The sequence below is a fragment of the Rhyacophila brunnea genome, unplaced genomic scaffold, assembly GCF_057557595.1.
Source record: "Rhyacophila brunnea isolate RB1 unplaced genomic scaffold, BYU_Rbru_1.0 scaffold_3, whole genome shotgun sequence".
NCBI lineage: Eukaryota > Metazoa > Arthropoda > Insecta > Trichoptera > Rhyacophilidae > Rhyacophila > Rhyacophila brunnea.
The window spans coordinates 32,002,384-32,015,586 of NW_028232965.1; the positions used below are offsets into that span (position 1 = coordinate 32,002,384).

Genomic DNA, 13,203 nt, shown 5'->3' on the forward strand with positions numbered 1-13,203 from the left:
AAACCTTCCTCAATTTGTGAATTATTAGTAGAAATACGTTGTATTAGTTGAAATACAATACAACTGGTTGACAATATCCTATTAAAACAGGCGAAACCTATCTTGATAATTATTATTAAATTATCTGCAATAAGTAATATTAATATAATGTGTTTTATTTTATTCAATGAAAACGTTCAATTAACGCACGAGTAAGTTTATCTTTTAATAAAAAATATAGGTTATTTTTAACTTAAAATGTTTGTACATCAGTACCTTTTGATCTTTACAGAGTTTCCATTCAAAATATTGCTTCACTGCTGAAATGTGTAATTATTTATCCATAAAGAGTCCGCTGAACAGCGGCAAGGTCATTTATACTTCAGTCGGAGCGTAACTCCAGCGTTGAAACCACGTCAGTTTAATTCAGTCTAACCTCAAAAACCTCTAGCCACCGGGGATTTATTTTAAGATGCGGAATAATTATTAATTATAATTCTCGATCGAATCAATAATTATTATTATTACCTTCAAACACAAAATATACGCGGCGATGTAACGCTGTCGCCGGCCGAAGGAATACAGGGCAGGGCTGACAAAATAATATCAACCTAATGGTTACGTTTTAAAGTTAATAATAGCTTACTGTATAGATCGAATAATAACATATTTCCAAGCGTCAAACGGCATACAACATTCATCTAAAATAATTATGAGAAGACTAGCTGCTAATTATGTTGTTATTTTTGTATTGTTCTTATTTTTTTGCTTATCAAAATATTTCACATATTATCTGATGATGTGTATTTTGAGTATATCGTAATATGTATCTTGTGTCATTAAAATTGCTAGTTAATATAACATGAAAATCTCTAAATCAAAATTAATTTCGTTATAGTTTTTAATTAAACCTGTGCAATTACATATTAGATTTAAACACTGTTGGACTGTGTGACTTTTATAATATCAGATAGCCTTACGCGAGATGGGCAAGATAAAAAATAAAACTGTAGGATTTCGGCAGAAGATTAAACAAAACTCAGAACCCTTCGCCGCTTGGCGGGCAGCAAGTACGTGTACAGCAGCGGCTGCATCGGGAAATCATTCAGCCGATCATGAAAATCAAATGGACAACCAAAGTAATATCAACTTAGATGGTAATTCTTGCTATGAAGTTAGCAACGGCAACAATTTAATAGAAAAACATATAAAACTGGACGGGCGGAGAATTGTGGACATCGATTTTTTCTTATCACAAATAAGAAACTTAGATGATCACAGCAAATTCGGGTGTAAATTTTCGGATATGAAGCAGCTTTCCGAAAAGAGAGAAGGATTGAGATCGTGCATTGTACTTAAATGTAAAATGTGCAATCTAACTTCTACGTTATGGACTGATCACGATCAAAAAATACACGGAAAGATTGATATAAATTTAGCAGCTGTGTCTGGTATTCTGACCACCGGTGGTGGATATTCTCAATTAGAAGAATTGTGTGCCAGCCAGAATATACCCTGTATGTCGAGCGCAACATACATAAAGCACGAAGTACATCTAGGTGAGGTACTTCTGAAATCGGCACTTGAAGAGATGAACGTGGCAGCCATGGAAGAAGCTCGATTAGCAAGAGAACTCGGTGAAGTTGATTTTGACGGTGTTCCTCTCATTACTGTCGCTGCTGATGTAAGTTGGGCAAAAAGATCATATCGCACAAAATACGATTCATTATCTGGAATAGTAAGTATAATTACTATGTATACCTATACTGTTTATATTCATTAAAAGACGCAAACATAGTGATAATGATATTACATTATTAAGCCAATAATCATTGTTGTAAATTTTAATTTTAGGCAGCAATTATCGGTTACCGAACTAGGAAAGTTTTATTCATAGGCGTTAAAAATAAGTTTTGTACAATATGCGAGAGAGCCAAAAATAATAATACCCCGCCAAAAATTCATACATGCTTCAAAAACTGGAGAAGAGAAGATTCGTCGTCAAGCATGGAAGCTGCTGTTATTTTAGAAGGTTTTCAAAGAAGTGAAGAGTTGTATGGTCTTCGATATAATAAACTAGTCGCTGATGGAGATAGTAGCGTGTACGCAAAAATTGTTAATACAAGACCCTACAAAAATACTCCGGTTGAAAAAATTGAATGCCGAAATCATTTATTCAGAAATTTTTGCAACAAACTACGAGATATCGCAAAAGACCCAAGAAACGGACCCGCCCATCTTAGGAAACAAATATCTTCGAATGTATTAAGAATGAGAGTAGAAATCGTTAAGGCTATCAAGCATCGCCAAGAAAATAATATTGATATGAATACAAAAATAAACAATTTGAGTTCGGATATATTGAATACTGTAAATCACATCTTCGGTGACCATACGCGTTGTGCCGAGTATTTTTGTAATGGTTCGAAATCCGAATCTATTATCGAAGAATTGCGGCGGACTGGTCTATATGATAAAGTATCACGCATAACAGGGATGTTGGCGAGACATAGCCGAAGCCTCATTCAAAACTTGCACAGTAATTCTGCGGAGAATTTTAACGCTATTGTGGCAAAACTTATAGGCGGGAAAAGGGTGAACTATTGCCAGAAAGGATCTTACCAAGCACGAACAATGGGAGCAGTAATATCTTACAATACAGCTGCAATACATTCAAAAATCCACAAAAAAATGTTCTTGAAAAGTCCCGGGATATTTACAAAAATGCTTGAAGCAAAAAAGAAAAGCAAAAATATTAGAGCACGTATTGTAAATAGATCATGCAAAAAAAAAATACTGCAACAACACCACACGGCAGATGGTGATTACGGACCAAACGCCAATAAACCTGACCTGTCTGCTGACGACTACGATAGAGAGTCTCATTTATTTTTATTGAATCTATCATTAAAAAATCCAGAAGACATAGAAAAGGAAACCATACCTCAACAGATGTGTGAAAAGTGGAAGGAAGAACGGAGGAAGAGACTGACAGCTTCCAACTTTGGAAAGGTATGCCGAATGCGAGCAACTACGAAGTCAGCAAATTTAGTCAGAGCTATTCTGTACTCCGATATAAGAACAGTTGCTATAGAATATGGAAATGAAAATGAAAAAAAAGCACTGTCAATACTCGAAGAACAAAGCTCGATACGAATAACCCCGTGTGGTTTTTTTATTGATAAACAACATGCATTTCTTGGAGCATCACCTGATGGCTTAATAGGATCTGATGGGATTGTTGAAATAAAATGTCCATATGCATCAAGAAACTATACTCCGGAAGAAGCCATAGCTTTAAGGAAAGTCAAGTTTTTTAACAAAGACGGAAGCGTCAACAAAAACCACCCTTACTACTACCAGGCAAGTATCTCACGCAACCATGTATAATATTGAATTGTGAATTTATGTATTCACCAAAACTAACCCAGAGTGGAAAATTGTCAATTTCTACAATCCGGAACGCAATATAAACTTATTTACCAGGATAGCTGCTAACTATCAATTTAACCATTTTGACAAATTCCTTGATAACTTGGGTGGATATCGTAGCAAAAATACTATTGACATATCTACGGGTATATATTATAACCAAATTTAAATTGAACATGGGTTGATACTCAATTAATATTATAGTATCTTTATGATTTCGACAAAATAATACGACGGTCTATAATCCAAATCAATTACTTGAACACATTACATTTGCATGCATTTATAATGAAAAGGTCAGAGAACGTTTACTTTGTAAGATAACATCAAAATTTGTATATATCTAGATGAGGAATGACATTCATGAGTGAGTACGACGGAAAGCTTGGAAAATGTGTTTTTTTGTATTTGAAAATTTTATAATTGTGTATTATTTTATTACAGATTCAAGGTCAACTTCATATTACTAATAGAAAATACTGTTTGTTTACTATGTACACCGAGAAATTTCCATTTATAAAATCGGAAACGATTTTTACGGATGATGAGTTTTGGAATATGATGCAACCAAAACTGGAAAAATTCTATTATGGGTCTTTACTTCCTGAATTAGTTGACCCCAGAAAAAACAGGTCCATGCCACTACGTGAACCACAGTGGATATTAGATGCAAAAAACTTAAATAAGCGTAAAAAAACTCCAGCCCAGCCAAAACGTCAAGATAACTTTTTGAATGGTCAACGTGCAGTGTGAGCATGTGAATATATTCTCATATGAAGTTTTATATTCACATCAGTGTCATTAGCAGCTGAATGCGATTAGTGCAGTTAAAAGTGAAAACGAAGAAACAAATCGAATAAGTTTAGTGATAATTTAAAGTAGATAAATTTAATACAATAGATTATATTTAAGGAAAATTCACGTGAAATCGAAAAATTACGATAAATAACAAATAGTATACAGCTCATTGGATGGTGAAGAATGGTAAGCAACAGTCTATATTACATTTTTCCGCCAAATTGCACACAATTAAAAACAACATAATAATAAATAAATTGCGACAGCCCTGGGCGTATGTATAAATAAAGATGTGATTGTCGGTGTTCTTTGCGATGACCGCCTAGCTTTGAATAAAAAAAATTCTTTGTGGTGACTGCACGTTATAATCATATTTGATATAAATTATTTCTTGCATTGGTTTTAATTGTTGTACTTACCTACCTATTTTTCACTAGGATAAAAGTAATTTGTTTGTAAAAATGTCAGACTAAATTTAAACCAATCGGGTAAGTAATAAAAAGTCACTTTCTTTTTATAATAAACATACATCACTATATTCTACATTTTTTAAAATATGCATTAGAATTAAACAATATGTACCTATTTTTTATTATGTAAGAGGTCATACACATTAAAAATAAATACTATTCATTAATAATGTTTTTTCGATAGCACATGAAATAAAAATGTTGGTAGATATGTATTTCAACATCCTTCATATGTTTAGTTCTCGGACAATTTCAGGTTAAAAAGTTATTAATATATTATTAAGTTTATATCGTGGCTACCACATAATTGAAATTGACATATTGGTTGCAATACTTTTCCACCAAACTGCTGATAACAAATTGAATTTAGTAACATTTACGTATATTAGAAGATATTATTTTTTTGGTCACCCCATTCTTTCTCGACTTCGAACGTGTTTATGATTTAAATTTAATTTAGAGACCATTTACTTTTGACACAAGCATTGTCGGTAACCTTTGTATATTATTAGTAGACCAATAATTCCGGACCACATATAAAATAATCATATTTTCAATTCTCAAGGGCAATTCTGTAGAGCGTCCCCTTAATATAATTACGCTGCTTTATTTTAAGGTACTTACCTACATTCAAACACAAAAATTGCTACACTTTGGACTATAAAAAATGATAATTTTAATGAGAAACTAATCAAATATATCTTCGAAGTTTCGTTTAGACTTATTGGAATCTGGCCGGACTATTTTTTCATTATGTTGAGCCCAATTCGGAATATTAGTAGTTAGATTTTACTATTGTGACGTGGTCAGCTTAGACCTCAGTCGCTAGCTCTGTCGTATTATTTCATTAAATTGATCGATAATATACGTAACAGTAAACATGCTAAAAAACTGTTGTTTGAACTTATCCCAGTCTTAAAATAATGATAAGAAACTATGAGTAATTTCGATTGAGTGCGTTATACGTTATAAAGGTAATACGTCTTATGTACGCAATATTAATAAATCATTTATTGCGACGAAACTCAAAAAAAGTATGAAGCAATACACTGTTCTAAATTCGATGATATAATAATATTATCTCTTATACGAATATGTAAAACCTGTTTACAATTTATCAATTTATCCACGGATCCTGGTAGTGTTGTTTTATCCAATTCTAAACCTTAAAACTAAACAACATAAATATAAACAATAATTTATAGAAAATAATTATTATTGGAATAGAACATGTAAATACTCACATCATAGGTGGTTTAATAACCTAGAGCAAGGTTTCCCAAACTATGTTCTGCGACCATTTGGAAGGGTTTTATACACTGCAACACATTTAAAAATCTTCTACTAAGTGGAAGTAAAATAAGTAAAACTAAAATAATTAAAGAATCTACTTCATATTGAAAGGCGAGTGATGATCAATCTCCACTAATGTTTATGATGTCAAGTATCTAGATAGGTTATGGTTCCCACAAAGGGAGGGGGGTTGACAGGCCTCTAGCCTGGGGGCCTGGGCTTACGGGGGGCCCGGCGTCAGAGATCGACCAGCCAAGCAAACAAAGCGACCAAACAAACATGCACTAATAGTAAAAAAATGTAGCCTGCGGCGCTGTTTCATTTCAAACATACTAACATTTAATAATATGTAGTTGTGCCATACTTACAATTTTTGATTATTGTCGATATTTGACATGTCCATAATTGTGCATATCATACATAAAAGTGGGTGTATTAAAAATACAAAAAATCGCTAGAAATACCCTTAATTTTACCTCTAACACCATTTGGAATATGCAACTGTAGATCATCACATTGCCATTAACCTTATCGATAAGTAGGGAGACCGCCAAAGATCCTAGCCTGGGGGCCCGCTTCGGGATGTGGGGGCCATGATTTAGGTACGGACGGAGGACCATATTTTCTCACACTGTGCGTATGAAAAAGGTGGGGTATATTGTTTTTCACTGACCGTCTTGTCAGTTTAACGACAGTTGCCAAAATTGGCAGAACGGTTAGCTGCTCTAATAAAATAACCTACAAAATAAACTAAGTGTTCCGTTAAAATTTCCGGGTTTGCGAAGTGTTCCATTGCAGAAAAAGTTTGGGAAACCCTGACCTAGAGTATGTCCTAGCCTTATCCAAGTACTTCATACATCTCTCCCTATCTTGAGTCAGTATCCGTCAGGTATGTGGATTGACAGCTCTGGCATCCTCGTTAATACCGTTCAACCATTAAAGATGGACCTGGCAGTCAAGCCGCAACTTTACGGTCTGCTATCCAGGATACCCCTCGGCAGCTGGGTACTGTTCATTCTAGCTACATGACCCACTCATTGAAATTTACCGACATTCTTCTTGGACGAAGTTATAGAGCTCTAGGTGGTGCTATATTTATACGCTATTCGCTTCCTTTGAATATCTTATCATATATTATATCCTTTGCAGCATAGTTCTTTCAAATATATTAAGCGCACGTTAATCGGCCTTGGTAAACGTCCAACACTCCGACTCGTAGATCAATAATGGTCGGGTCTTCATCTCGTACATCAGGATTTTTATACAACGTATGAGGATACTAGACTTTATTTGGTTTTTTAGACCAAATTAATTATCAACCGTTTGCTGTTACGACTCTTTGTTTAATTTCTTCATTGATGATAGTTTTGTTGGTTACTAGGAAACTGAGGTACTTACACCAAGCTATCGACACACTTGAAGAGCTAGTTGTTGAGTTTAGGGATTCGTTTAGTTAGAGATTTGTAGTACATTCTGTGATTGGTTGATCAACATAGGAATGTACTTAATTTTTATTGCGTTGGTCTTCGGGTTTATATTATTTTTGTTTTGAAATTGGTTTCAGAGCAGTAAAGTATCTAGGTCATATCTAGATATGGAAATGATGTCTTTGTCATCAATCACCATAGACATAGAAAATTAATTATCTAGACGGATTTATAATATATATATATATATATATATATATCCATTTTTGAATAATGTACCGGTTTCTCTAATGAAAAGTTAAATAATACCTATACGTTGTACAGTTTAAAGCATCACATATAGGTACTTACAATCAACAATATTACAAATTAAAATAAACATACACAAGTACGTTATCTTTGCAACGGCTTGGGGCTACCCCCAATATGATGATACCTTTAATATGTAGAAATATTAAATAAATGAAAGTATACATACTATTATTGTGCTTTGTTATATTAGATATTATATGGTTTATTTAAAATATACATTTAGTGCTTACGTATCTTCGAGTAATACACCGCTTTTTAGATAAAGTGACATATTATTTTCTTTAGTGAACACAGATTGTAATTAGCAAATTTATATATTTAATATAATATGTGGTAAAGGTAATGTTTATAATGTGAATCTTAAATTATTGTTCGGGATTCAATAATATACCTATATCACGATAAAAATGTAGTGATTTCATTACAAAATGATTTAAACAATTATTACATTGATAATATATCGTCACTGTTCTGGCAGAAGTCACTAATTCGGAAAAATTACATATTGAGTTAGTTATACCAAAATGTTCCTTATTTCAGACTTTACCGTCTGGAAACCTTCTTAATAAATAAACAGTCTTTATTTTAAAGTCATCCTTCTAAGATTACTTAATAAACTCACATGATAGACCGATTCAAACATTTTAACAACTTCAAAGTCAAATTACTCAAAACTAGTATTCTCCAGTTAGTGTGTTCTGCCAGAACAAAGACGATACTATAGATAGTAGTACTTACATAATTATTTAGAAAAAATGTTTCGAAGTTAAAATATATCTATCGGAAATAAAAAGAAAATGTGACCGATTTTGAAACTGAATTTTTCATTTAAAATATTTTTTTCATTTGATGTTATTAGTGGCAATGCAACTTAATAAAATGTTGATATTCCCTGTGAAGTTGATGCAACCTATTTCGATTTAATTTTAATTTATAAGCTTGGAATGGTCTCATTGCTGGTGAAAGTGAACGAAATAATAAAATGCAAGGAGAGACATTCTTTTTTAAATAATTTAATGTCGTTACCAGTTATATTAGTACACTACGTTGTTGCCTTTTTAAGTTGAAAAGTGTGAAATGAGCAGATCAGCCTCTACATATTTGCCATATATTTATTGCACGTGTGTCGTTATTAAGATAACGTTCAAATATTTTTAATGTATTTTATTTGCACAATAAGTGAAAACAATATAGTTAAAAGTTATTAACAGCGATATTTTGGTAGCGTTTTTTATAAAATAAATTATGGATTTATATGTAATAAGATGACCATACCCCATACATCCCTAAAAAGATAGCAAATTCGCAAATTCTGGTTAAAATAAAATGGCGTTTGATATTCGTGTTTCATATTATTATAGTCAGCTGTGTGATTGACGTCACCTGTGTAGTTCGGATTGTTCAGAGAAAGGTAGGATCATTTGCCATTACGACGCAAAACTGCATAGCTATTAAGCAAGCATAAAACACTGTCTTTTATGGCGGAGGTTTTCAGGTCATACCTATCTGACAATAAACGGTTTTCTTTCTTAAGTAGTGGCCTGACTCGAGTTGTCAACATAATAAAATCGGTACTGTACTGTACAGTAGTGACTAGTTCTTTAAATTTAGAAAGAATCATTTATAATTAGGGTGATGCCATTTTGTATCCGCTGTGTGGATAGAGTTGGTAACCGAAATATAATGCATTATGTAATATTTGATTATATTGATAATACTCTTTTTCCATACGTATAAGCGTTTTAATCTCAAAATCTCTCATTATAACATACCATTCTTAGATTATAGATAAAAATCAAAAGAAAATGATTAGATTTGCAGATTTAATTAAAAGGGGACCCAGATTCAGGCTACCATTTATTATTCATTTTAATGATTTCAACTCTCAATTAGCTGTGGGGAGACATTGTATTTATTAAAAATAACATACAATATACGTATTCCATAGGAGATTTAGAGAGTCAGTTGAGCAATCGAGAGATCATTTGAGCATGTCCTGCCAAGCGGAAGAAACCGGTTCGGATCTTTATTAAATTGTGTGGAATAAGGTTGATATAGGAAATTGATATATAAAAACGGGGCATTATTTTTTCGAGAAAATATTTCCTGCAAAGTAAAAAATACTCATTTAATGTTCGTCTTTTATTAAGTTTATTTTAATTGTAAAACTACAATTATTATTGTATTTTAATAACATAGAGGAATATAGGTACGTGTTAAATAAGAATAACAATACGAAAACAACAATGTAAAAGTAAAATATAATTACATACCTACGAACATTATTATGTTATTATTATTTTTATTATATGTAGGTGGGTATATTGCTATAGTTCGTTTTTTATTGTGGACAATTGGACCATATAGACTACATAATTGGAAAAGGCATTATAACCGGACCCTGTAACCCTGAGAAACCCTAAAATATTATAGAACCGGAATCATTTAAAAATGACCAATAAAGGTAACTAATAAAGATTTTTTTTTGTGATCAATCGCTCTTACATGAGGCAGTTAGTTATTCCGAAAAATGGCAGTTAGTATGATATTATACATTCCGACGAAATTTTTTTTTATTAATATGGTTGAATATTGAGAAATTATGGTGTGTTTCTTGTAAATATATATTATGACTATATGCTACAAATCTTAATTCAATAACTTAGTTTGAAAACATAGTCGACACGTACTTTTTGAAATTTGAAATTAAAATTAATTAATAGTTCCCTATCTAAGTAGGTAAAAATAGATACTTAAGTATTTCTTGTAGAGAATCAGAACCGAACCCTGGAACAGGGGTTCCAATATTTTAGTTTGATGGAACCGAACCGCGGAATTGAACCTCACTACAGTTTTCCACGGGAACTGAACCCGTAATCAAAGCTGGAAAAAAGAGCTTAGATTTTAACTGACCAAACTGACCAATGGTCTTGAGAATGGACCATTTGAACATACCAGCATGCTTGTTTACGAAACTAAGGAACTGATTAAAAAGTAACGATACTTAATTATATTATTTTTGTATGCATGGGATTTGCTTATATTTTTACGATTGTATAAACACACATATAGTTTGTTTTTAGGACACTAAAATCAGCGGATTTGCATTTTACCGAACACAATAAAGTTAGGACAAAGGTTAAAATTATTTCAACACAATTTCATTTGGTTACGTTTCAAAAAAAGGAAATGTAATTAGGTCACTATGTTAAGGTAGGTTTGTAAATTAAGAAATTATAGATATTCATATTTATATTATGGATTTCCTAGTTTTATTATAAGTAATAATGCTGATCAATAAGAAATGTTTTTAAATAAACAGAAAAAAATAATAATCATTACCGTTATTTGAAGTTTCAAAATAAGTAATTAATTTCTAGATATAAAAGATTTCCACATAATAAAAATATAAACAAAATAAACAAGCGAAAGTTTTCAGTTATTCAACGAATTTGATGTAAATAAAGGCGCATGTCCAATATATTGCTAGGTAAGCAACAATTGAAGTGACGGACGGCCACGACATGTTCGTTGATTTTGCAACTTACCATAATTAAATATTTATTGTACTTACGGGCATTTTCTTCGGCATCGACGAGCGTCGAGCACTTTTTGCCGCGTCTTGTCAGTAATAATTCGGTACGTAAACGGTTCACAACGGCTTGCTTTCAATGAAAGGTTGAGTGCGGCATACATCGATTGGAAAATACAAATAAAAATGTCAATATTCATGAATATTAAACAAAAAGCATTGTTCTGTCAATGATTTTTAAAAACGTATACGAACATTTTGTCAAAGAAATGTACATTTAATATAATAACATTTCAGAATCATCAGGGTGTGCGTGTTTTTTTTTTAATAGTTCACTTCTAAGTGTCAAAATATTATCTTCAGTTTGTGATTTTGGCTATGATTATTTTCTAAACATATAAGTGATTGGATTACTATCGACATAAGATGGCTCTTATACTGGGAAAAATATACGATGGATATAATACACTGTTTAACGAATGGAGTGGTAAGATAACTATTGTTGAAATATATATATATATGTACTATATATTAGTCATACTATATAATATAATATCGAGGTTGGTGAGTCAAAGAGGCGAAACCAAAATAGCAAATCAAATCTCCTATAAAGTTGTATACTAATTTCGTTTTGGCTTGACACTCTCAATATACCTAATAATAATTCTAGCTCACTTATAATCATCTTAACATATTTATAATACGTTGATAAAAATATTCACATAATTTGAGGGACAATAATAATTAACTGTACGTGGTATTCATTTAACTTTGTTATAGATATTATTTGCATGTAAATAATTAACGCTTCACCAGTGGCACTGTTAGAAAAGTAATAAAATTGGGTCCTTTTATATCTGAATAATGTAATAAATTATTTATCTCTATGGAATATCATTAAATTAATTATTGTATATTTTATTTGTAAACGAATTATTCGAAGATAATATACACGTATTATTTTAAATAAACGTATACTCAGGATTTAAATATAACAGTAGTTAAAACATCAATTTGAATTGTTATCAACAAGATGAAAAGTTAATCAATAATACATGATTATTATTTTATTAAATAACCACTGCATTGTACCAAGTCAAAGGAACTGTCTCAAACGCTTGAAAATATTTAGGAATATTGGTAAATTGGTAGGTTGTCTTATTAATTTTACCTGTAAATAGTTTGGATAAAGATACCCTTGGAATATACAATTAATTCATATCCGGATTGACATGTTCGTTATAAATGTTAATATTATTATTAGCAAAAGGATTACGCATTCAGGAAGCATAATACGTTTATGGTAATATAGTTCGTATGTATGTACTATAATGTGGGTACCATCAAATACGGGCAAATAATATTCTTACTTGTTCATTAAAATATTACTATTATTTACTTATAAGTATGTATGTATGAATATGTTGAAATCGTAATATGAATGAATATGTTTTATTAATATTTTTCTTTAATAATATTTTAATCTTTATCTATGCATGTGTTTTTTTTTATGAAACTAGGAACGAAACCGAAATGATTATAATCTGGTACTTAGTAGTAATGGCGAATACTCTGCCTACCAGAGCTAGCTGGAAAATACGAAGTTTGCAATTTGGCGTGTTTTGATAATTTACATTTTAATAGATTATATACATAAGTATTTTAATTAATAAATATGTATCTAAAATATAAACACAATTAAAAAAAACATTACACCATATTATTTTATGATCATGTTTATTATTAAAATAAAGTTTAGTTTATTAAGCTACAGATGAGATTTTTGATAAATTCGTAGTTTTAATGATTTATATATATGTTTTCTAAAACATCGATTTTCATAAAAAAATAATAACGTGTACAACATGTAAGCCTTTCCAATAATATCGTAGAGCAAGTTTCCATTAATTTTGTGTACCCTGATTATATCATAGTGTGTGATAAATCAATAAAATATACT

At 31.3% G+C, this 13,203-nt stretch overlaps 1 protein-coding gene across 1 annotated transcript in view; it reads left to right on the top strand.

Moving 5' to 3' along the window:
• Positions 1 to 11,362: 11,362 nt before the first annotated feature.
• LOC147068231 (very long chain fatty acid elongase 7-like) overlaps positions 11,363 to 13,203 on the top strand; it is a 60,708-nt gene continuing 58,867 nt past the window's right edge. Inside the window, exon 1 of the mRNA XM_085952641.1 lies at positions 11,363 to 11,730. Coding sequence (XP_085808767.1) covers positions 11,670 to 11,730 — 61 coding nt within the window. The 5' untranslated portion in view covers positions 11,363 to 11,669. The remainder of the gene's footprint in view (positions 11,731 to 13,203) is intronic.